The sequence below is a fragment of the Microcaecilia unicolor genome, chromosome 3 (genome assembly GCF_901765095.1).
Source record: "Microcaecilia unicolor chromosome 3, aMicUni1.1, whole genome shotgun sequence".
NCBI lineage: Eukaryota > Metazoa > Chordata > Amphibia > Gymnophiona > Siphonopidae > Microcaecilia > Microcaecilia unicolor.
The window spans coordinates 64,184,129-64,210,901 of record NC_044033.1 but is presented as its reverse complement, the minus strand read 5'-3'; the positions used below and the strand labels follow the sequence as shown (position 1 = coordinate 64,210,901).

At 42.8% G+C, this 26,773-nt stretch overlaps 1 protein-coding gene across 1 annotated transcript in view; it reads left to right on the top strand.

The window, feature by feature from the left end:
- Positions 1-26,773, top strand: part of IARS2 (isoleucyl-tRNA synthetase 2, mitochondrial) — a 229,425-nt gene that overhangs the window by 155,830 nt on the left and 46,822 nt on the right. The window contains exon 15 of the mRNA XM_030196012.1: positions 21,599-21,707. Within this exon, the coding sequence (XP_030051872.1) occupies positions 21,599-21,707 (109 nt within the window). The remainder of the gene's footprint in view (positions 1-21,598; positions 21,708-26,773) is intronic.

Sequence of the window (26,773 nt, the reverse complement as noted above, 5' to 3'; positions counted from 1 at the left end):
CTGCATGAACTGATGCTTTGGCGTCACTGAGCAGCGTGAACGGGGCATCCTTGAGCCCCGTCAAGCGTATGTCTACACCACAGCCGGGGAGTGAGAATGCTGCCGATGCTTTTGCAGCCAGGGAGGCAAACGCTATGGAACCAGGTATGCAAGGAGGAAAGGCATCGTCAGCAAAGGAGATCATAGACCCTGGGCAAGAGGCTATTATTGAATCAGCTCTAAAGGTATTACCTTCTGAAATTGTGAGTACTCTGTCTCAGGTGGAAAGTCAGTCTCTCTCCCCTCTATCATCTTGGGGGATAACTAAACCAGCTGTAGTGACTTTAGAGTCACTTTGGGATATTATTTATGACACACATTCTTCTTTACTGACTGTGATAAGAGGAAATTCTAAAGATTGTGACAAGGCTATATCCCAGATGTATAGAATGAAGCTGCAAAACCCTAAACTACATCTACCAGAAGTCATTGCAGGAGGGAAGGTGGAGGGTGATCACGAAAGAAGGGAATGCATTTCCAGTCCCAACAGGGGGAGTCCTGGGGATAGGCAAGCTGGCCATATACCGTCTCCGACCACAAGAGGGGAGGGAAAATGAAGGAGCCCAGTTCCCTTGGACCCGCAATCAGTATATCATGCAGCCCACCTGTAATAGAGAGGGGTGGGGTGAGAAGCAGGAGGAGGATTGGATGGATTGTATGGAAGAGGAGGCTAATCAGGCTGAGCTGGGGGAAGAAACCTCAATGGAATGGGAGCTTGAGAGCCCTGAGGAGTGCAGCACCTGAAGGTTTGCAAATCTACATTGTTTTGGAATTTATTTTAGTTTAAACCCTGCTTAATTAGGGAAGCCTGTTTTCTTTGGTAAAACCTGTTTGTTTTGGTGAAACCCAGACTGGTGGAAAGTTTGCTGGGGAGAATTACAAACCTGTTTTTCAAACTGAACCCTGATTATTTTGAGAAACTCTGTTGATTTTGAAAGGCTTGTTTATGAAAGAGGACTGCCTGGTGGGAAGAGGGGAAATCCTGCTTGGGGCAAGTACTGTTTGTTTGCTACTGACTTTGACAAAAGGAGGAATTTCAAAAGGGGCTATTGTCTCCCCCTCAGGAAAGAGGACACAGACTTTGTGTTCAGTGGACTGCTGTACCAAGCCAGGCAGAACAGCCCTGCCTGAGAAGCCCTAACCCAGGGCTCTGAAGTGAAGTTTTGTCCTTAACCTGAAAAATAAAGGAATGTTTTGAAGTGTCCACTGGTGGCAGTTTGTGAAGATCTTGCTATTAGTGGGAGGCGGCTCCCTCCCCCCATACTGGAGCAGCGGGACCGTTTACAAGATATTAAGGCCATTTCTGATGCAATCTTGATTCAAGCGCAGGTAACTGCTTAGCAGTCCTTGGAAGTTGAACGTTTGGAATCTAGAATACAAACATTGGAGAATGTAGAGGTTGTCTCAATCAAGGACAAGAATCTTCTACATCGACGTTAGAACCAGGTTAGAAGACTTAATTTGAGATTCCTCAACTTCCCCAGGTCACCTTTGATTGCTCCTCTGGATATGGTTAAGGAATATCTAATTGAGGTCCTGGGGATAGCTGGAGATTCATTACCCCCTATTACACATGCTCAATATATCTGGAGCTTAGGAAGATCTATGGGAGATCCCTCTCATAAGCGAGAAGCGGATAATATGAAGACTTTAACACTGGCTGAACGAATAGAAGTTCTTAAAAAATTAGAAAACAAACAAGGTCAAGCATCTTTTGCTAAAGAATATGGTGTCAATCCCAGTCAAATTATACGTATCTTGAAGCAGAAAGACCAGCTTCTGGAAGACTGGCAAAACAATACAAATCCACACCGGAAATGAAAACGAAATCGAAAAGCTGAGGAGGTAGAAGATGCTCTTCTTCAGTGGTTTTCTCAAGTCAGGAGCAGACAGTTTCCTATCAGTGGTCCACTGCTTATGGAGAAAGCTAATCAGCTAGCTGAAAGTCTTGGACTAACTGAATTCAAAGCCACTGTTGGATGGTTGGAAAGATGGAAGGAGAGGAACAACATAAAATTCAAGAAACAGCATGGTGAAAAACAAGACGCTGATGACTTTGGTGCTGAAAATTGGGTTGTTTCAGTTCTTCCTACCTCTTGAACGAGTTTGCACCTCGTGACATTTTCAATGCTGATGAAACCGGTCTCTACTGGTGAGCGATTCCTGATGGAACACTTGCATTCAAACAAGCCGAAACTACAGGAGGTAAAATGTCGAAGGACCAACTGACGATCCTCCTTTGCTACAAATTGGATGGGAGTGAGAAGTTGGAACCACTCGTCATTGGAAAGAGCAAACAGCCCCGTTGCTTCAAGAATGTTAAGCGACTTCCTGTGTCATACGAGGCTAACGCAAATTCATGGATGACTGGGGAAATTTGGAAGCAGTGGCTAAAGAAGTTAGACACTAGAATGCGGTCACAAAAGCGTCAGATTTTGTTGCTTTGTGATAATTGTGCTGCACACAGTGATGATGTTAGGCTGTCTAATGTCAAGGTGGTCTTCCTGCCACCAAACAGTACCTCTCTGATCCAACCTATGGATCAGGGCATACTAGCCAATTTCCAACAACATTATCGGGCTCTTGTGCTACGTCATCTGATGAGCATTATGGATGACCAGACTGGCAAGTTGAACTGGCTCGTAGTTGATCACTGTTGGATTCCCTACATATGCAGAAAGAAGCCTGGAATCATGTTACACAGGCAACCATTGTGAACGGCTACAAGCGGACAAGCTTTGTTAGGGATGTGGAGAGGGACGAAGTAGATGCAGCTGTTGCAAACGCGTCAGATGAACAGGCTATTGACATCCCAGCCTGTGTTACTGAAGAGGAGTTTCATCACTATGTAGCTATTGATTACGATCTACAAACAGCTGACGGAAGCATTGATGTCCAGATAGGTGCATACATGCAGGCAACGGCTGATGATGAAGCAGTTGATGAAATGAGCAGCGAGGCACATGCTGACGAAATTCAACAACCTCCTGTCACTTTTGCAAGAGCGCTGGAACATCTCAACACCATGCGGGCCTATCTGGAGGCCACTGGATGTCATTGGTATGACAGTTTTTACCGTCTGGCAGACATAGTCTATGGAATTCACAGACACAAGAGTGTACAAAGGACTATGATTGATTACTTCAAGTAAGCCTAACGTCAATTAACGGAGACTGTATAACGTCAGTTAACGGAGTCTATATACTGTAGTATAATAAACAGTACTGTATATATGTTTATCAGATGTCAAGCTTTTTTGTGTCACAACGGTTAAGTGCACGATCCGGTTAACTGCATGTATTTCTTTGGTCCCAGACCCTTGCACTTAAGCGGATTGCACTGTATTCTAAAGAGCAGAGGCAGTACCGACTCTCTCTGTAAGTGGCGTGAAGACAGATGAATTATTCTGCTGTCTCCATCTGCTGGCAGGGGACATTATCCACTTGTAGAGACTGGTCTGAGAGGACTCAAGGAAAAGAAATTAACAGGTAAGTCTAAATTCCACCTTCTATTTTCCAGTCCTTTTGAAATTATCCATAGCATTTATATTTTTATCTTTTGGCAGCCGTAGCACACTGGGCTTAAAATTTCAACATATTGTCTACAATGACTCCAAGATTTTTTTCCTTTGTTGGTGAAGCCTAATTCAGAACCCAGCATTTTATAGTTGTAGTTGAGATTATTTTTCCTCATGTGCATCATTTTGAACTTGCTCACATTAACCCCTGGATTCTATATATGGCAACTAAAGTTGCGTCTGCATAGCCGATTTGTACATTCAACTTGAGCCAATCAGTGCCAATAATTGGCTAACAACCAATTAGCATTAATTGGCCTTAATTGTGAGTTACGCACACATTGTATTCTTAAACAATGTGTGTGTAACTCCTGTAGCGTGTAATTTCAAGGAGGCGTTTTGGGGGTGTTTCTATGAGTTATGTGCATTTTTATAGAATATCCCCTATCTGCACCTAATTTAGACGCCAGCATTTACACCTGGTTTCATAATGCATAAATGCAGACGCGTTAAGCGCTGATTAGGCACTTAGACGCTGTTCTATAAAATGCGGATACCCTTTATAGAATAGCACTCAACACAATTTTTTTCTGCACCAGTTTTTCAACACGAGTCTTGGATGTCATCTGTCATTTAGATGCTCAGTCTTTTATAGGCTCACAAGATTTTTCTAGGTTATCAATAGAAATCAAACAAAATAAAACATGGAAAAGAAAATAAGATGATACCTTTTTTATTGGACATAACTTAATACATTTCTTGATTAGCTTTCGAAGGTTGCCCTTCTTCCTCAGATCGGAAATAAGCAAATGTGGTAGCAGATAGTATATATGAGAGAAACATCAAAGCATTACTTTGACAGTCTGACAGAGTGGGAGGGTGGGGGTATGCATGGGGACATCAAAGCATTTCATTGATATTCTAACAGAATGGGTGTTGGTAGGTGAGAGGAGGGTAATAAACAGAGAAATACAGCTTTATGTTTTATAATGAGTTAGAAAACCCAGATCCTTATTAAGTCCTGTTTGTTGGGTGTCAAAATATTCAATCATTCTTATTTCAAAGGTCTTACGTTCCTGTATTGTTTTAAAATTACCTTTCAGTATTCTTACTGTGAAATCACTGGTGCAGTGTTCTGGTCTTGTGAAGTGTTGGCCCACAGGGGTGGGGGCCTGACTGGCACCGGCTATTTTCATGTGATGTCTGTGCAAATTGAATCTTGTCTTAAGCATCTGGCCTGTTTCTCCAATATAGCATCCTTCGTTACATTTTTTACACTTCACAAGATAGAGTCAATCTGCACAGACATCACATGAAAATAGCCGGTGCCAGTCAGTCCCCCACCCCTGTGGGCCAACACTTCATAAGAAGATTCAATCTGCACAGACATCACATGAAAATAGCCGGTGCCAGTCAGGCCCCCATCCCTGTGGGCCAAAACTTCACAAGATTAAAACACTGTTGATGATGTGCTGCTGTCATTAACGAATCCACTGGTTTCATTGCCTAACTTAATGAAAGAAATAGGGGAATATGCACGGGTCTCGGGCTACAAATTGAACGCTAGCAAATCTATGGGCTTAGCTGTGGGAGTTCCTCGGGGATTGATGGAGACACTGAAGACATCTTTTGCATTTAAGTGGGAGAGTCGTGCATTATGTTATTTAGGAGTTAAGATTACGAGTGACCTACCAGAACTTTTTGAAGCTAATTATCCAGCTCTGCAGAGGGAGGTGCAGAAAGATTTAGACAAATGGGCAACTATGGGATTGTCTTGGTTTGGGAGGATCGCGGCGATTAAGATGAATATTTTGCCCCGTCTCTTATATTTATTCCATGTTCTTCTATTACGGGTACCTCGAACCTTTTTGTCAGGTCTCCAGGATAAGTTGATCCGCTTTGTCTGGAACCAGAAAAGACCAAGGTTACCTCGAGCTCTTCTATATAAAAGTAAAAAGTTGGGAGGGTTGGGAGTGCCGAACTTGTTCTGGTACTATTGTGCGGCACAGACCAGGTGGACTGGTTTAGGAAGGACAGTCATAAACTGTGGATTGATATTGAACAGGACTTAGTGGGATCACGGAAATTAGCCCATTTAATGTGGCTTCCTAATAAATATAGGGGCAGAGTTGATATGTTCCCGCCCACAGTACAAACTACGTTCTACTATTGGGATCTTGTGTTCTCAGAATGTCAACCGCCGGTCTCTGGTTTAGCTCCCATAGCAGATAATCCAATGTTCGAAACAGGTATAGGAAACATTACCTTCAGGTGATGGGCAGACTCTGGATTGGACATGTTGGGTCAGATGCATGTAGAGGAGAAAATAGTGCCTTTTGTACAGCTGGTGGACGATTTGGGATCAGGGATAAGGACTACTATGCCTATACACAGGTACAACACTTTTTGACAGGCCAGGTTTACAGAGGAAGTTTGAAGCGGGAGGAATTGCGGGGTAGAGGGGACCATGGGGCACATTTGGTGGTCTTGCCCTAAAGCAAAGGCTTATTGGAAGGGGGTACAAGCCCGCATTCAGAAGTGGGTTGGCAAGTCTGTAAGGTGGCATCCTTTAATTTTCTTACTTGGGCAGCAACCAGTAGGCCTTACGTCAGATCAGTGGCTTCTGTTGAGAGGATCCCTGCATGTAGCTCGTTTGAACTTAGCACAACACCGGAAGTCACCATCGGTACCCTCAATGGGGAGGTGGAACACCAAGGTGCGATACATATGTGAAATGGAGAGACTGACTGCTGAGAGAGCCAAAACTTTGCCTATATGGGAAAGGGTATGGGAACCCTTTCTAAAAAATTGTTCTGATTAACTGGTTTCAGTTCAGAGCACTCAGGAAGGTGGGGGGGGGGGGGGGGGGGGGGGGAAGGGGGAGTAGAATAGGGGAAGCTACAAGTATTAAAACTTAAAAAACTTGAAGTAAGAATTGGTGTTTATGCTGACATTGTTAACAAATGGATGGTATTACTGTTACACACTCATGGAAAGGTTGCTTAGAAGTGTGCCATTGTATATTGTTTTGCATTGAGTGGTTATTGTATTGATTCTGCAATGTTCAATAAAGACTTCTATAAAATCAAAAAAAAAAATTCTCACATAGTTTTCAGAACAAGGCTAATTTTCATCTTTATATATTCTGAAAATGAGGCCTGTGTGTGGATCTCAAAAACTGTAACTGGAAACCTTTGTTTTAGACCGCCAAAATTCTCATTCATATCTTAATATGCTTGGATTACTGCAGTTCCATTTCCATTGATCTCTCCAATTCAGACAACTTGTCTGATTTCATATTCTACTTATAATGTTCATCTTCCTACTACATATATCTACCTCATAGGCTGTCACAAGGGAGAGAAAAAAAATGTATCATGTCTAATGCTTCCCTTTTAAGATGATGATCCTCTAATCTAAGTAGGTAGCAACAGTGCTTTAGAACACTGTAGAGCCATGGGGAGAAAACCTTCCCATATCAGCATACTAATTCGGGAACTAAAACCCTACAAAGGCAAGAACTTCCCCTTTCCTATTGAAATGTAGGGACCTGCATTATTGTTTTATTCTGGTTGACTAGCTTAATGGTTAACTGAGTGAATAGGATGATTTTACAGCACCTATATCAGTGCTGACGGGCAGATTTAGTGTAATTTAAAGACATGGCTTTTATTTTATAGCATTAAAATGCAGTACATTGCATTTAGAGGTAAAAGCAAACAAAACTTAAGATAAGCTTCAAATGCAAAGAGGATAATAAACAGCTCGTTGGCTGGTTCATGTCTTGTACTGTAGTTGCTGAATTATGGGAATATGCTTCTTAATTTTATCACACTAAAATTTGGTTCTACATATACTTAGGATGAAGCCTCTGTTCTAATTAATGCTGGTACCTTAAGAGCCTCTGCTGTTCATTTATTTTATTAAAACAGAGGATAGACAATCCCTAGGTATTAGAACTATGGTTGCTAAATTATTTAATGACTGAAAAATGCAGGAGCATTGAATGTAACTTGTTTTTGGACATGTCTTATGTTCTGAAGCTCATGAAATACACATGGTTTATTAGCAGGGCAAGCCCAAGAGTATCTGAATCCCTAGGCAAAACTTCAGCCATGCAACCCCTCTGGGGACCTCTTTGAAATTGCATCTGGGGTTTGAGAACTCATTATATGCAACTATACAGGTATTATATAGGTGGTCACCTTAGGTGGAATTACTGTCTACAATTGTGTTAAAAAAAAGCTGCCCCTGAAGCATGCACTGAGGTGCTGAAACATGTTGGGCATACGGACAATCTAATTAGACTTGGAGGGGCATAATCGAACGCAAACGCCTATCTCTATGGGCGTTTATCTCCGAGAACGGGTCCGTGAAGGGGCGGGCCGAACCGTATTTTTGAAAAAAAATGGACGTTTTTGAGCTGGGCGTTTGTTTTTTTAGCGATAATGGAAACTAAAAATGCCCAGCTCAAAAACGTCCTTATCTGAGCTATTTGGTCCTGGGAGGGGCCAGGATTGGTAGTACACTGGCCCCCCTGATATGCCAGGACACCAACTGGGCACCCTAGGTCAGTGCGGTGGACTTCAGAAAAAGCTCCCACATGCAAAGCTCCCTTACCACAGGTGCTGAGCTCCCAACCCCCCTCCCCCAAAACCCACTACCCACAAATGTACAACACTACCATAGCTCTTAGGGGTGAAGGGGGCACCTACATGTGGGTACAGTGGGTTTTGGAGGCCTCCCATTTACCAGCACAAGTGTTACAGGTGGGGAGGGGATGGGCCTGGGGCCACCTGGCTGAAGTGCACGGCGGTACCCACTAAAAGTGCTCCAGGGACCTGCATACACGCAGGCCTCTAGGACTTGTTGCTGCTGTATAACATTGGCACACCAGTTGACACCTGAAGACTAATCTCTCCGAAAACGTCCTTTATTGGAATAATCGCGTTTACTCACAGTTAACTGCAGATCAGAGGTTGTGCCCCACTGGCAACGAGTCTCCCTGGTACTGAGATGAGCAGTAGGTCAGAGCTGGCAGAATGCTGTACAATGCCCTCTTTCAGCCACATTCAAGGGAAGAACTAAGTTCTGTAACGTGGCTAACACAGGAAAGGGAACTAAAACTGGCTTACAAAAATGGCCACTACCACATGGACTACAACAGGAAACACAACAGGGCACACTCTGACCCAGTAGGCAGGGGGAGAAAAGCACCATGGGAGAAGAGCCTACCAACTACCAACATCGTGAGACTGTAACACAAGCTAATGAAATCACGGAGCCCAGTACCCTACACCCACCACAATGCAATGCTGATGTGACCCTGTAGTCACCCGAGAGCCACATATGACCCAGGGAAAGGCTGTGAGAGGATCGAACACATTCTGCTGTCATGGAAGTGGGTACGGCATTTGAGGCTGGCATACAGGCTGGAAAAAAAGTTTGTAAAGTGGGGTTTTTTTGGTGGGAGGGGGTTAGTGACCACTGGGGGAGTCCGGAGAGGTCATCCCCGATTCCCTCCAGTGGTCATCTGGGCAGTTGGAGCACTTTTTTGGGACTTGTTCGTGAAAAAAAAGGGTCCAAAAAAAGTGACCCAAAATCGTGGTAAAAACGCCTTTTTTTTTTTTCGATTATCAACTAAAGACACCATCTCTCCTCTGCTGATAACCACGCCCCAGTTCCGCCTCCGACACGCCCCCATCAACTTTATTCGTTTCCGTGACGGAGTGCAGTTGGAAACGCCCAAAATCGGCTTTCGATTATACCGATTTGGGCGCCTTTGCGAGATAAACGTCTATCTCCCGATTTAGGTCGAACTATAGGCGTTTTTCTCTTTCAAAAATAAGCAGGTTGGTTTCCAATTTTTTCTATGGTTGCTTTTAATAAAATTAAGGCTTAAATCAGTTGAGACTAGCTTGTGTACACTGCTCTGTATTCTATTGATATTCTGTGTGCAGCTATTTTAGACCTCTTTTTCTGCTATTACGATGACATTTGTGACGTATGGACCTCATGAGCTCAGGGCCTTAGTGAGCTATGTGCGGGTGGTGCAGTCAAACAGGGCTCAAGAGAGGAGGGGGAGCGCCAAAATTGTGCTGTGTCTATTGTCTTCCTTGCTTGGCTGTGATGCAGTAGGCAAGCGGGAGCACTAGAGGCGTGTCATACAGTGTTCATTTCTAGCTTAGGATGCTCCTGTATAAAACCAGCAGGATCTTATTCTGTTTGTAGTCTTACTCTGTGTAGCTGCTTTCCATGTGTTCAGAGGAATTATACTAAAGCATAAAATAGAAAACAGTTGTATTGCTACTTTTTGTTGATAATGTGATAGCAATTCTTGCTTTGTGTACAGTGTAGTTTTGAAGTATCATGAAGAGCACACAGGATATATCACCTTTACTGATAGTGCTTCTGGGCAGTATAGTGGAGGACATGGAGATGCCTAAGTGTGTACTTAGCATAAAATGGCTATGGTCCTTGTCTATGGAAGGCCTGAGGTATCAGCTCTGTTTCTGGAAGGTGACTCTAGAAATATTAGCCAGACCCCCCACCCTAGGACTTTGCAATAGACGATAGGTAAAATTGTTAGATATGTCAATTGGTAACTGCTACTTTTTTTTTTTTTGTAATCTATTATGACTAGCTGAGACATTAGAATAACAAAATTATTAAGACACAAAACAAAGTAGGAAAACTGTGCTATTTTTATTATTAAAAATTGTCATTGATATTGCACTGAGCCTTCACAGAACAGCTGGACCAGGTATGGAATTTAAACAAAAATTCTTTGTCATAAACCAAAATTTCCATTACGTAGCTTCCCACTATTCCAGAATCTGTGGGATAGTTTTGTCCATCAACCAGCAGGTGGAGATAAAGAACAAAAAACTGAGCTGAGGCATATCTCTATTGACATCCAGTCCAGCTGCTCAGTATATTCTGTCTCCAGCAGGTGGATGGACACACTTTTCATCCTCTGGTTCTGAGTACTTTGCTCCTAGTCCCCAGTTGAGCTTTGCCAGTGGCTTGAGTCTGCAGTCTCGTATCTGGAGGTCTTCAGATCCCAGTCTCACCCCGCAAATTTACCTATTCTTCTCTACATTAACCTCTCCCCTGTTTCCTATGGATATCTCCTTTTCCAGCACAACAGTCTTAAAGGAAAGAGGTTTGCTGGAGAGCATGGGACAGAGTATTGGTCCTGTGCCTATCTCATCTATAGTAAGACTTGTGGAAACTGTGACCTGGCGGGGAGCAGCCAGCAGTGGTATGTCTGACTAAAGTATAACTCGGAACCACTTGGTGCAAGGGAGGGATCCTGACTCACCACTTGGGACACATGCTGTGTGCTTGTGCCAGTCGGGATGAATGGCGACTCCCATGGAGACAGTTAAGTGGTGTTCCAACTGTGGGCCCACCAGCTGGCATCAGGGTATTGTAGTGTGTGCAAGCCAGGAATCCTGAGGGATGTGGAGGAAACAGCAGCAGTACATCTTCAGATTTGGAGCAGCATCCGAATAGGCTACAGTCTTCAGGCTCTCCAGCAGAGGCTGATGCACAGTTTGATGCAGGAGAGCATAGGAATGGGCGCCATTTTGTCGGGAGTGACTGGCAATGAGGAGCTGCCTCTGTCTGATCATGTGCAGAGCACAGCTGCCATTTTACAGCCTCAGAGCCTGACAGAGCATTCAGCTGCATTGGGATATTTGTTTTCTCTGGAGTTTATATTGCTCTTGCACCAGGCCTATGGACTGAAGCAGGGACAGTCAGTCAGTTTCTTGCCTCACTGCCCCTCCGGCTCCTAAGAGATCTCATTTAGACCTCCAGAAATGGGAAGATGAGGCTATCTCTTCTTCTCCCTCCTTATCTGATGTGGCCTCGGCCTATTCAGAGGAGCCATCGTTGAAGGAGCCGTTAGAGGAGGGGGGTGACCTGAAAGTCCAGAGGTTGTTTTATAAAGGGGAGCTCAGTACTCTTATTTCCAAGGCACTGGCAGTGCTTTCCATTGAGGAACCTGCTTTGACGTCAGGAGGTCCATCTTTGTCGATCATGAGGGTGCTTAGAAGTCCTTCTAATATCTTCCTGATGCATCCAGACATTCAGGACCTGAATACAGCAGAATAGGTCTCATCCATTCTATTGGTTCTGGAGGAGCTTCCTAGGGTGGACTTCCGGGTTACTGCAGTGACTAAGAAGAACGCTTTGCCAGTGAAAGGGAGCATTGCCCTAAAAGACCTACAGGATACGAAGCTGGAAGGCTCACTGAAAGAAGCCTTTGAAGTGGCCTCTTTGGACCTTCAAGCAACAAAGTGCTTCTCATTCATGGCAAGAGAATGCCTGAAGTGGCATCAGCAGATGGCACCAAAAGATAGGCACCACAAAGCCCAGCAGGAAGCAGGGTTGACCTGCTTGGCGGATGTTATTCATGATGTTACAGGTTACAGCCCGGAGTATGTCTTTGGCTGTCACGGCACGTTGGCAGCTCTGCAGCATTGGGCAGTGGATGCAGCATTAAAGTCACATTTAGTTAAACTGCCCTTTTGGGGCAAGTTGCTATTTGGAAAACATCTCACTTGGTGAAAGAACTGAAGGAAATTAAGCCACAGCTGTTACCGGAAGATTAAGCCGAAAGCCTCTGGTCATCCATCTTCAGGGGGCTCGCAATTTCGAGACAGCAGACTGTACCAACCTGGTTTTCAACAATATAGAAGTCCCACTTTGAGGCATATCAGTCTTTCGCATGGACAGGAAGTCCTCTTGGTCATCAAGACCACCTAATGCCTCCAGAGCTTCACAATGATGCAAGGCTGCTCCACTCTTGTCTTCCTCCGATGGGAGAACGTTTTCAGGAGTTCTTGGAGGAGTGGGCCAAAATCGCATCAGACCAGTGTGTTTTGAATATTCTTACAGAAAGTTACAAGTTGGCGTTCTCCCACCCAGGCACTCCTCTCTTCTTGCAGTCTCCTTATCAAAAAGGAACCAAGGCGGTCGAGGTTCAGGCCACTGTAGATTCCTTGCTGGTACTCTGGGCCATTGTTCCAGTTCCCCAGGCTGAACACGGACAAGGCAGATACTTCATCTGCTTCATAGTCCCTTTTGTCCAGTCTTAGATCTCAAAGGTCTAAACTCTGCCTCCGAATGTCCCGCTTTTGCATGGAGATACTAAGAGCAATTATAGCCTTGAGTTCAAGCAGGAGCACTTCTCACCACCCTTGATCTCAAGGAGGCATTCTTGCATATACCAATATGGCCACCGCATTAGAGGTTTCTATGTTTTGCAGTACTGGGTCGGCTATTCCGGCTCGAAGAACATTTACCAAGGTGATGGTGGTGTTAGTGTCCTTACTTCAGTACCAGGGAATCAGAGTTCACCTGTATCTTGATGACTGGCTCATTAGTGCGTCATTTGAACAGCGTGACAGTGACACCAGAGTTGTCTGTCTTCTGCAGTTGTTGGGTCGGATGATCAATTTTGAGGAGGGCAGACTAACTCCGTTGCAGACGCTGGAGTATCTGGGCATTCTATTGGATACAGTATGGGAGAGGATCTTCTTCACAGAGCACAGGAGGTCGACGCTGGTTCAACTGATTCATCTTTTCCTCAGTCAAGGCAGGCCCAGGATCTGAGACTATGTCCAGCTTTTGGGAACAATGACTGTGGTGATGGAAGTGGTGCCATGGGCAAGGGCTCATATGACGCTTATACATTAATTTCTTCTCAGCCGCTGGTCTCTGGTTTCAAAGAAGTACAACCTTCATCTTCCTTGGATGCTGGTTCCCGAATAGAGTATGCAGTGGTAGTTGTTTCCCAGGAATTTGACCGTCAGGAATTCACTTTCCGATAACAAAATGTGAGGTGGTGACAGCGAACTCCAGCAAGTCAGGTTTGGGAGCTCATTACAAGTTCCATCGATCACAGGGCACCTGGATGGAACAGGAGTCTCAGTGGTCGATAAATCGCTTGAAGGTCAGGGCAGTGCAGTATGCCTTATATGACTTCACGCCATTTTTGGTGGGATCCCCAGTTTTCTCTGACAATGTGATGGCAGTGGCTTATATCAACAAGAAAGGCAGGACTGGCAGGCATCCAATGGTGCTGGAGGTGGCCTCCCTCATAAGCTGGGCGGAGAAAAATCTTCTTTGCTTCATCAGCTCACATTGTGGGGTTCTTGAATGTGGAGGTGGACTTTCTCAGCAGGCACTCCTTGGACCTAGGAAACTGGGTACTATCCAGCCAGGGTTTTCAGTTGATGGTGGACCGATGGGGTTGTCTACTTCTGGATTTATTGGCAACAAAAAAGAATGCCAAAGTTCTCAAGTTTTTCAGCCTTTGGAAAGAACCGGGCTCGATGCCTTACTGCAGCCCTGGCTGGAGACACATCTACTGTATGTCTTCCCTCCTTGGCCTATGATACGTTGCAAAATAGTGCAGTATGAACAATCAATCATGATCTAAATGAAATCTCCAATGAGATCAACCAAAGCCTCCAAATCATGCACTCCTGGGCGGATGCATTCCAACTAAAACTCAACGCAGAAAAGACACAATGTCTTGTACTCACCTCACCTCACAACACAACACAAACAACTACTCCACCATATCCACACCATACTGCTCACTTCCTGAATCACAAAATCTGAAAATTCTTGGAGTTATCATTGACCGAAATCTCACACTTGATGCCCATGTGAAGAATATGACGAAAAAGATGTTCCACTCCATGTGGAAACTCAAAAGAGTAAAACGCTTCTTCCCGAGATACATCTTCCGTACCTTGGTACAGTCAATGGTAATAAGTCATCTGGACTACTGCAACGCACTATACACTGGCTGCAAAGAACAAACTATCAAAAAGCTCCAAACAGCCCAGGATACTGCCACCAGACTCATATTTGGAAAAACTAAATATGAAAGTGCAAAACCCCTAAGAGAGAAGCTTCACTGGCTCCCACTCAAGGAACGCATTGCATTCAAGATCTGCACGATTGTATACAAAATCATTCATGCCGATGCCCCAATCTACATGCTAAACCTCGTGGACCTGCCTCCCAGAAACGCCATAAGATCAGCCCGCAAATTTCTCAACCTGCACTTCCCCAGCTGCAAAGGACTAAAATACAAGCTGATACACGCCACCACCTTCTCTTACATGAGCACACAGTTGTGGAATGCATTACCTACAGCACTGAAAACTATTGACGAAATAACTAACTTTCACAAATCTTTGAAGACACATCTCTTCAACAAGGCCTACAAAGAGAACCCATAGCCTCACCAGGAGGGATTGATCAGGAGGATGTGAGACAACTGAGGGTGCGGTAGAAGAGCCCATGGACTGGAAGGCTGGAGAGGGTGGAGAATTGTTAGAGAGAGAGGAGAACCCAGAGGGAGAGCCCATGGACATTTCTGCTCTAGCTTCAGTCAAAGGTGGGCAGTTGAAAGGGTTCATGGCGGCTTGGTTCTCTGACTTGATGAAAGGAGGGAGGAAGTGGCTACAGCAGCACTCAAACAGTGGATAAAAGTTTCAAACTTGGGTCATGTGGGAAGTTGTCAGGTGTTGGAGCTGACAAGGAATGGGTGGGACCCTTTCATTTCCCAGGCTGTAAGAGAAGGGAGTGAAGAAAGGGTTGAAACTGAACCAGTTGCATTGTGTACACCAAGTACTGTGCTTGAGGAATAGAAAGGAAAGGAACTGTTTAACCTGAGTTTGTGAACAAGGGGGACTTTGATAATACTAAAAGGTAACAGGCCCTGAGGAGTGGGGAAGAGATACAAGCAGCCTCCTCCCTATAAGGGGAAGGGGAAGAAAGATGGCTGAAAGGAGAATACCCTTCAGATTGAGAGTGGCTATTGCCCTGGAATTAAGGGCGGACTTTGTAGAGTGCTCAGAGACCCGAGCTGCAGTGACGAGCGGTGGACAGAAGCTAGAAAGGGGCGGATAGAGAAGCCCCAGTGGAAAATCTAGCGTCTTAGCTGCAGCTCTAGGCAGCCGCCTAGGTCTGAGCTGAGTGTTCCCATTTGGCTAGAAACCGGACACTGGGGCCAGAATGGGGAGAACGCATAAGTGACTGACCTGGTTTCTCCTTGTAAGAGGATTGTTAAGCTGGGAGATCCAGGAAAGTGTGGTATCCTGTGGATTACAAACTTGGCATTGTCCCGTGGATTACAATATAAATGTGTGCTCCGCCCAGACTCCTCCCATGCGAATGCCCACCTGCAAGGTATGCATGATTTATCTATTGCATTTGATATACAGCCACATGCCCACAAAAGGCTTCCAATTGGTTTATAATTAAACAAACAAACATGTAAGTACATTTAAGTAAATTGAGAATTGGCACTTTTCTTACGGAACACTGCGTGGCTGGAAAATGGACGCTTGCTTGCATTCTTGCAACCGACCTCTAGGTGGCCTCTTATAAAATCACTCCCCTTACTGGACCCTTCCCAGGTGCACAAAAATATATAGAAGTAGAGCAATGAAAATAACAAGGCATGTGGAGCCCATTTTAGATAGAACATAGAAATCGGAAATGACATGTCCAGTTCAGGACGGGTACAGCTCTGGCAGAATTTCAGGATAAGATCTGCCGACATAGATTCTGTTCTGATATACAAGCAGGAAACCACATTTATGAGGTGGTACTTGTGGTGGAAGCATTTATGTTATCACTGTAAACGTTGAAAATATTAACAGGGATAAATAGGTAGGTAAAGTAATACAAAACTCATTTTACATGGTATGTGATACTTTATATGTATATCCGTGTTTGATTTGTCCTTGCCATTCTCAGGGCACAGACTTACACGGTCTGTGCCCTGAAAAGGACAGGTACAAATCAAGGTAAGGTATACACAAAAAGTAGCGCATATGAGTTTATCTTGTTGGGCAGACTGGATGGACCATGCAGGTCTTTTTCTGCCGTCATCTACTATGTTACTATGTTACAATCCACCCAGATATTATAGTCCACTTTCTACACTATACTGCCTAAAACCTTCCTTCTCTCTTCCCTTACTTAACCTTTGTACATTACTAATTGTATCTGACATCCTGGAATGACTATCAGGCATATTTTCAAAGCACTTAGCCTTCCAAAGTTCCATAGGTTTCTATGGAACTTTGGAAGGCTAAGTGCTTTGAAAATATGCCTCTATGTCATAACAAAACTCTGTAAGCCACATTGAGCCTGCAAATAGGTGGGAAAATGCGGGATACAAATGCAATAAATAATAATAATTAAAGCGTTCTAATAATATACAGATCAGGGAGTTTTTGCAGAGCAAGTTTCAAGAAATTTTCGCAACTCAACCCAGGTCACAGTAGTGCTTGATAGTATTTTGATATGTAATGCGCATTAAGGCAGAGTACAGCAGTCCATATTGGGTCTCTGTTGCTTTGAGTTTGGGCTTTAAGTCTAAAAAAAAAAAGTTTTCTCTTCGCTGTTGGCTTGGAGAAATGGGGAACCAGAAGCAATTTGGAACCAGCATACATTAGAGGGGTTTTGGAGCCAACATCGTTTAATAATAACACAACTTGGTTATGCCTTAAGAATTTGATAATGATTGGCCTTAGATATTGTTTTCCAGAAGAAGTCCTGGAGGTAACTCTATGAGTGCGCTCTATGTCAATAATCAGTTCTAGCAGGAGAGTGAAAAGGTTTTGCAAACAGGGATTGCAGGATACTGATTAAATCCTTACCTTCCATATTTTCATGTACTAATAAACGTAGGTTATTGTATCTCATCCTGTTTGAAAGGTCCTCAATTTCAGATTGTAAGAAATCAATTTTATTCAGTTGCATTCCATTGTGAGATGCTGTTTGTCATGAACAGTCATCCACTCTTCGAGCAGTTCAAGTCTGGTACCAAATTGAGTTAGTTGTGTTGACATTGCTTCCAAATCAGTCTTAATTTCTGATGTTTGCAGGTTTTGCTATGTAAGAGATGGCAATAGCCTTCATCTTGTCAGTCCTGTCCAGCTGTAATGGCACCTGCATCACTTTTTCCGGCCTAGAGGGCTCATTTTTTGGCCACTTTGGAGCAGATTGAGTTGAGGACGAGCTATCATTTTAGCAGATCTATGCGACGTATATTAGGTGTATTAATCTGTAATTATAGCCACGGGTGTGACAAATAGGCTACTAAAATCAGCAAGTGCCAGTGGGAGAGTGAGTTTTATGTATCTATGCAATAATAAGTCACGTGGTTCTCCCTCCCCTCCCCCCCCCCCCCCCCCCCCCCCCCCCCCCCCCCCAAGTTTTGTCATTTTTGCTGAAAAATCTATCTCTGGGTGCTGCATCTGTAGGCCACCACCACAAAGGCAAGAGAGAGGTGCATAATAAATATCTAAAGGACAATATGGAAAGAAGTGATGCTCTTAATGTGGGATTTAAATTTACCAGATTTAAATCAGAGTCTGAACTGTAGAACCAGTCAAAAGTAGAGAATATTGGAGTTGTTGTCAAGCAACTAGCTAGAGGTAACACTGAACTAGGTAGTACCACTTTGTACCATTTCTTGTGTGTACAAAACATGTTGATCCATATAATAACATTTGTTGTCAGCAAGGTGTAATGTCATTAAGCCACCCCCCTCAACACATTTTATGATTCATTTATGTTTTCTGTCCGAGCCTTTTTTTTGGCTCATTCTGTAAAGCTAAGGGAAGGGAGTGTCAGCTCTTGAAAGCTTGTCAAGAAATATATTAGGTTAGTCCAATGACAAGGTATTTTATTTTCTTTGAAAACTGAACAGTTTCTGTGCACATTTAACTGATTTTTCTATTCTGATTGGGCAGACACTCGGGGATTAGAACCCCCATCCTACATGCCATATTTCTTGAGGGGGGGAGTTAGGGAGAAGGGACGTTAGCAGGTGAACGTTGAAGTGTGGGCTCTTACAAAAAATTCCTTGTGATTAGGAACCTTCATTTTCAGTTTTTATTTTGTTTATTTTTTTCTGGAAATATATGAACTTTTGTTTTCAAGAACAAAAATGGGGAAAATTCAATGTGGGAAGTATGACTCTTTTCTGGGGACATATTACTCTTTGTTTTCTGTGTAAATAATCATAAAATTTGATATTCAAAGAATGTAAGCTCTTAAATTTGAAAATTTACTAGGGTTGAGTTCATAACTTTGTACACAAAATTTTACAAAATTCTTCAGTTTAGAAACATAAAAAGTGTGTGGCAACAGGGGAGAATTTAGTGCAGAGCAAACAAGTTAAGAGCTTAGGACTGATTTTCAGCACTAGGCTCATAAATCTAGGCAAACGAATGACAGGCCTAAATGGATTTGGAAGGTCTAATGAATCTTTCCTTGAGGCAAACCTAGATATAGTCTCTCATTCCCTTCGATTTGGGCTCCATCAGTGGCTAGATTTTGCATCTTGGAAACATTATACCAAATAACAGATTGATGGAATAGTTGTAAGGGCTATGAGGAGGCAATTTGCAGATACAGATACATTCTACAGACATCTATAATGGGAACTAAGTGGGTCCCTTAGCTTTATCTAGGTGTGGAAGTTTTTCCGTCTTCTGTGGGCAGTTATGAATAATGTATCACATCTCGCCATAATACAGATAAAGTCCTAGAGCAGAGGTTTTCAACCCAGCCAGTCAGGGTTTTCAGGATATCCCCACTGAATATGCACCAAGGACTGGGTTGAAAACCCCTGTCCTAGAGCCTGAAAGCATAGCTTCTCCTCTAGGGATAGGTATGTGTCACCAATTTGCATGGGTTTCTCAACAGATGTAACTGTCGATGTCTTAACAGTAGTTGGGGCTAAGGAAATTACATAAAAAGGTTTATAAGATCTGGTCTTTTCCACCTTCCAATCTCTCTTATTTGCAATGAATCTTAATTGTTAACTGGATTAGGCCATCTAAGGAATGGGGCGCCCAACTACATGGAATAGATTCTTCTTCACTGCTTCCATTAACCCCATTTTATACTGCTTCAGTGCCTATGAATTCCACTTGGTATGAGGGTTCCATTGCCTAAAAGTGGTGTACAACTAGACTGGATGAGGGCTCCATTGCCTAAAAGTGGTGTACAACTAGACTGGGGGGTGTCTCTATGTGCCCTCCATGGAAGGCACATAAAGACACCTCCATGGAGGCCCTTTTACCACTGCCATGGCCTGGAAAAAAAAGAATTAAGGCTGGCAAGATCAGGTTGAAGGTCCAGGTCTGCAGATATCCTTGCAACAAGGACCCCCTTTGATCTGTGGAGTAGGAGTTCCATCTCATAAGCAGATATAATTTACAGCTGTTTGTAAAGGTATGGTAGGTATTCTGAATCCCTAAGGAATGATCAATGAAAGTCACCTTAGCATCTGAAACAGGGCTCACTGGAACTTGCAGAAGGTGGCAGTCTGGCTAAAGGCAAAACCTTCAACATGTTTCTTTGGAAAACAGTGATGATTTGTGCCATTGCAACTATCACATTGGCATCAATAGCAGTTGGACTTTTCCTTTAGGAAGCCGTCCAAACCTTTTTTAAACCCCGCTAAGCTAACCGCCTTTACCACATTCTCTGGCAACAAATTCCAGAGTTTAATTACACGTTGAGTGAAGAAATATTTTCTTCGATTCGTTTTAAATTTACTACTTTGTTGCTTCATCGCATGCCTCCTAGTCCTAGTAATTTTGGAATGAGTAAACGGACGCATCACATCTACCCTTTCCACTCCACTCATTATTTTATAGACCTCTATCATATCTCCCCTCAGCCATCTTTTCTCCAAGCTGAAGAGCCCTAGCCATTTTAGCTTTTCTTCATAGGTAAGTCGTCCCATCCCCTTTATCATTTTTGTCGCCTTTTTCTGCACCTTTTCTAATTCCACTATATCTTTTTTGAGATGTGGTGACCAGAATTGAACACAATATTCGAGGTGCAGTCGCACCGTGGAGCGATAGAAAGGCATGATAACATCCTCATTTTTGTTTTCCATTCCTTTCCTAATAATACCTAACATTCTATTTGTTTTCTTAGCCGCAGCAGCACACTGAGCAGAAGGTTTCAATGTATCATCAACAAGGACACCTAGATCCCTTTCTTGGTCGGTGACTCCTAACGTGGAACCTTGCATTAAGTAGCTATAATTCAGGTTCCTCTTTTCCATATGCATCACTTTGCACTTGCTCACGTGAAACGTCATCTGCCATTTAGACGCCCAGTCTCCCAGTCTCGTAAGGTCCTCTTGTAACTTTTCACAATCCTCCCGCGATTTAACGACTTTGAATAACTTTGTGTCATCAGCAAATTTAATTACCTCACTAGTTACTCCCATCTCTAGGTGATTTATAAATATGTTAAAAAGCAGCGGTCCCAGCACAGACCCCTGGGGAACCCCACTAACTACCCTACTGTTAGATTGAAGTAGAGCAAGATCCAGAGTTTACCTGTCTTGTGGTTGTTTACCAGCTTTTCCTGTGGTGATTCAGAGGAAGTTCAAAAGGATACTATATTTGTAGCCAGTTCATCAACTATGAAAATAATTCCTTACCCTTAGTAGGTCCAGCAATAGGTAGTATGACTGAATTAGCACATCTGACAACATACAACTGCAATATATCACTGTATCCAGTAATATAGCTTCAAAGGTTTTAGAACAAGGACAGCACCGGGACAGACTTCTCTGGTCTGTGCCCTGAAAATGGCATGGAAAATCAAGATCAGGTATACATATGGAGCATTACGTCATACATTATGTAATGAATTTATCTTCCCTGGACCGTTCAGTTTATCTGCCATTATCTAATATGATACTATGTGTGTAATGCTTTTTCCTCCCAATCTACCTTTGAACATATTTAGTTTTGTGTTCCTATTTATAGGCATTGACAAAATACAGAGTTATTAAAAGTCTTCACTCCCCCACTGTCCCTTATGGAGGCTACTGTCTATTTCTCATTTGTATCTGTGTGTATGCGCATGGGGGAAAACATTATTAAATCTATGAATTAAAAAGGAAAGTTAAAGCAAGACATTGCTTATGGTAGTCTTTAATTATCCTTTTTTTTTGTCCTTAAGGTTCAGATCAAAAGGCAGACTTATACTTGGAAGGAATAGACCAGCTGGGTGGTTGGTTCCAGTCTTCTCTCTTAACAAGCACAGCAACAAGGAAAAAGGCACCTTATGGGTACGTTCAAACTGTACTGTCATTAAGCAGCTTACTGCATCACTGAAATTCTGCACTTCCTGTCATTACCGGTGTTGAAATATATTGCAGCAAGTGAAGCTCCTCTAAAGTTGTTTTATAAACTCAGATTTCATATTTATTAAAAAGTCTGAAAAAGCAGTCCCCTGTTATCCGTAAGTTAGATCATGAACTATTATATACACCTTTAAATCCAGATTGCTCGAGCATAGACTGTCCCAAGTGTGACTGTGTTATGAATTCTATTTTATATTCAACTTAAGTCACTCTGTATCCCCCCCCCTACACACACACACCATTTTTGAAAATTCTGAAAACTTTTATTTCTCCAAGAAGCAGGATGAAATCAGCTACACGGATGTGTGATGTCATTGAGTGGTGCTGACATGGCTTGCTCTCACTGAGCATAGAAAAACATAAGAACTTCTCGATCTAATTTTGGGCATGTTATCGCACAGACGCAGTTTTTGGTGCTCTCATCATTGCTGGTCTATGGCAATATTTTTTTTAGTTCTCCTCTCTAGCCACTCCAGCTTTCTCCCTTTGTCCCCCCCCCCCCCAAAGAAAAAATGTCATTTCTTGTTTTACCCTCTCTAAAAACTGAGCTTAACATAGAAAACTGTTTTCAACATGGGAACATTAAGAAGTGCACATGTAGTGGATTCATGGTAGTGGAAGATGGTCTCCAAAAAGAAATACTAGAAATGCTGCTACTGCAAGTGACCAGACCACTTCATTTTCTAATTGCATATACTATGCCAGGATATACCCAGAAGTCAACACAGCTCAGAAGCTACAAGATGAAAACTTATTGCTTATAACTTTTCGATTCTGCTACCTAACACGCATCAGTAAGGTGAGACAATTTGCTATAATAGTTGAGACTACTGTACAAGTGACAGAGCTACAGGCATGTAACATAGCACTGGTTAAGTATAAGTTGCTGTGCGCCAGAAGCTGGACACTAAGTAAAGGACATAAAGTTTAAAAACTTCTAATTAAGTCTCTTGTTATAGCATCTAGTAATACGGTCGGCCTCTAAATGTAGTTGGTTTTTCTTTAACGGGGTGTGTTCTCAGATCTATTTTTTAAAAAGTCTGATTTAAAAAGATGAACCAGTGTCCTTTGATAAAATCAAGGGAGGATTCCCCATATGAATGTCCAATCATAGCACTAACTGGGATGGATACTGAACTTTGATTAATAGCTTCCCCCCCCCCCCCCCCCCACATACCTGTCTTTAAAAAATAGGGAATGTTTTAAGCTTTTGAAAAATAATCCACAAAATAATCTTTAAGTGAAATAGATTCTCCATCTGGAGTATACAGGGAGGACTTGACCCCTTCAATTGCCACAAAAATGTACTTCACTATTCCACCTTTCATTTTCTGGTTTACAAGTCACTTTGATGAAGGCACATCTGAGCACAATAGAAGCATACCATTCTCACATAGACTCTTTTTTTTTTTTTTTTTTACTGCATTCATTGGTGTCCATGTTCATTGTGGAGTTGTGGCAACCAAATCCCCAGTTAGAATACTTCATTTTCATGGGACTTCTTTGTGGTTCTAGATCAACTCATGAAGCCTCTCTTTGACTTTATGAAATAAACACAGCTGAAATTCCTGCCTTGAACAGTTCTTTTCTTAGCAGCACTAACTTCAACCTAATGCATAAGCAGACTTAAAGATCTTATCTCTTATTTTCCATACTTGCAGTTCTTCCACAGTAGAACGGTCCCCTAAACTCACCCTAAGTTTCAACCAAAAGTGGTATTAGCATTTCAGATCAGTTGCTGGTGTTTTCCCACTTTCTTCCTAAGGCCTCATGCACACAAAAAGCAAACAAGCGTTATACATGCTGGACTAAAAGAGCACAAGTCTGCTATATGAAATGAAGTCTCTCTGACAGTTCACTTAATTCTTCATAGGCTATGATGCTAACTGAATAGGAGCTACAGTAGCTAAAAACTTGATCAGATTGATTAGCCAATTGCATATCCCATTGCTAGTTTAGCAGAACTGTAGTTAAACAATCTTGTGAAGTCATATCAGATGAGATTAATAGCTTATCAGTTGTCTATCTCTGCTCAGCTTCCAATGAAGAAATTTGTACAGCTGCAACATAGTTGTCCATACACTGCATAGAAGTAATGAGTAAGGTGTGAATCTTGGAGTGGCACTGCATTTGGACAAGCAGATCTACAAAACCTTTTCAGTCAATTATCCCTATCATATACTTGTGCTGGACACCCCCAAAAAACAAAGCAAATCTAAAAAGGGCAATTTTCAAACATGTTTCCTCTCTTTGGAAGCCACCTTCATTGCTGTATTAGGCCAGCACTTATGTGGCTAATTTCATCCTATTTATAGAGGAAGTAAAGTTGTTTAAGTCAGGATGTATCTGCCCACAACCACCCACCTTCCTGGGAATTGATTTCTAAGATCTGCATTAGCTGAGTGGTCTCGTGGCTGTACCGTAAGTCCTGCACATGTTCTGAAAAGCCTTCTAGTTTCTTTTTTTGTTTTGTTTTGTTTTCAGAGCTATGTGAGAACTGTGTTGGCACCATTGGGTAATGTCAGCAACTTTGTGTGGCTGATTCATCCTTCTGTCTACAGAGAACTTCACTTTCTCTGTGTCTGAATTTAGCTGGAGTGGGGGGGGGGGGGGGGGCGTTCCCCAGCCTGTTCTGTGAGGTCCCTGCTTAGCTCCAGGTGTCATTTTTACTGCTTCCATGGATTCTGGTCTTGAGCTGCTGTGAAAGATTTTGGAAAAGTAGTGACAGAACACTATATGGCTTCTTTTCCAACTCCCTGTTTTTCCATGTTTAGGTTTTATTTTGATAAGTTATTTTAAAGCTACTTCAGATGAGAACAGGTAAGGATTTCATCCAGTGAATCCTCTGGTATAGCCAGAAATGAATTTTTTTGGGGGGCCGGGAAGGATGCTCACAGATAACATGGTGAGTACTATGCATAGTGGTCTGAACCATAATAGTGTATTCTTACTGACACGTAGAAGTGGATTTTAGAAAGGACAAAGATCAGAACTGAAACATTGAGGTTGGGATGTGCCAAGTTCTGTTAGTATTTTAGAACAGGATCTGCTAGTGTAACAACTTTTCTAAAATACACCCAGTAATAGATGTGTGTGCGCCGGTTACATGTGGCAGGAGCATCCATTGTACAAGCATAAACATATAACATATCAGGGTCAACCCAGCAATATAAACGTGTGTGTTGGTATTTCAAAACATACATTGATATGTGCCAGAACATACACATGTATATGAAGCCATTTTAGAAAAATACATATCTTATGTTTTTTGAAACTGTCATAGAGCCCAATATCCTTTGCCACAATTACTTTCAGTGGGGACAGAAAACACTAGGGAATTAAGGGGCAACTACCCCTAGTCCAGAAAATGAGCGATTTTCTATATCCTAGACATCCCCAGGAACAGGTGTAAATTACTACTACTACTTAACATTTCTAGAGCACTACTAGGGTTATGCAGCGCTGTACAGTTTAACAATGAAGGACAGTCCCTGCTCAAGGAGCTTACAATCTAAAGGACGAAATGTCAAGTTGTGGCAGTCTAGATTTCCTGAGTAGAGGTATGGTGATTAGGTGCCGAAGGTGACATTGAAGAGGTGGGCTTTGAGTAAGGATTTGAAGATGGGCTTTGATGTTGGCAGACATAAACATGCTTTCTCTTCTGAAATGGGAAATGCACATGTATCTTTTTTTAGCCTCACCTACAATATACCTAGACCACACCCCTTGCTATATGCATGTTTTCAAGTTTTGGTTATCTGTATCCCAGTATTCTAAAATTAGGATTTAGACTTGTATGCAGCATGCATATCTAAATGCTGGTTAATGTACGTCCAAATTGTGAACAGGGCTTCATATTTTGGACATGCATTAACAAGCATTTTGATAAAGGGAAAGGGAATGGAACTTGATATACCACCTTTCTGTGGTTGCAATCAAAGCAGTTTACATATTATCTACAGGTACTTATTTTTGTACCTGGGACAATGGAGGGTTAAATAACTCGCAGTGGGAATAGAACCACTAGGCTACTCCTCTACTGTAGTCTGGCTGCAGCTTGGAATGAAGTGGGAGTCTCTCTTGTACTTAGGTGGTTGAATAAGTTATGTTATACAAGTATTTATGTTAGGGCTGTACTGATATTCGTATTCTATTTGATTCAGCCGAATGGTGATTTAAATTCAAATGCAAATAATCCTGGGCTCTAATGTGCTAAATTCTATCTGTAAAAGGTAAGCCCATCTCTGGACAGCCTCTAGTTGTTCATTTCATGAGAGGTTTGCTTTTGTCAAAGCCCCCTGTCAAACCTCCACCAGTGTCATGGGATCTCAACGTCGTTCTCAGCTGACAAAGGCTCCTTTTCAGCCACTGAATTGCTGCCATCTGAAGTACTTGACCAGAAAGGTCATTTTCTTGGTGGCTGTTACTTCAGCCCCTAGGGTCAGTGAGCTTCAGGCTCTAGTGGTGGATGCACCTTATACTAATTTTCATCATCACAGAGTAGTCCTCAGCACTTACCCTAAGTTCCTGCCTAAAGTGGTATCGGAGTTCCGTCTGATCCAGTCAATTGTCTTGCCAACATTCTTTCCCCAAGCTCTTGCCCATCCTGTTGAAAGCAACTTGTATGCCTTGGATTGCAAGAGAGCATTGGCCTACTACATGGAGCGGACATAGCCCCACAGACTGTCCGCCCAGCTTTTTCTTTCTTTTGATCCCAACAGGATAGGGGGTCGCCATCGAGAAATGCACCATTTCAATTTGGCTAGCAGATTGCATTTCCTTCACTTATGCCCAGGCTGGGTTGGCCTTGGAGGTTCATGTTGCAGCTGATAATGTCAAAGCCATGGCCACATTGGTTGCCAATTTGAGGTCAGCCTCCATTGAAGAAATTTGCAAGGCTGTGTCATGGTAATGTCCACACATTCACATCACACTACTACCTTGAGCAGGATACCTGATGCGACAGCCGGTTCGGGCAGACAGTGTTGCAG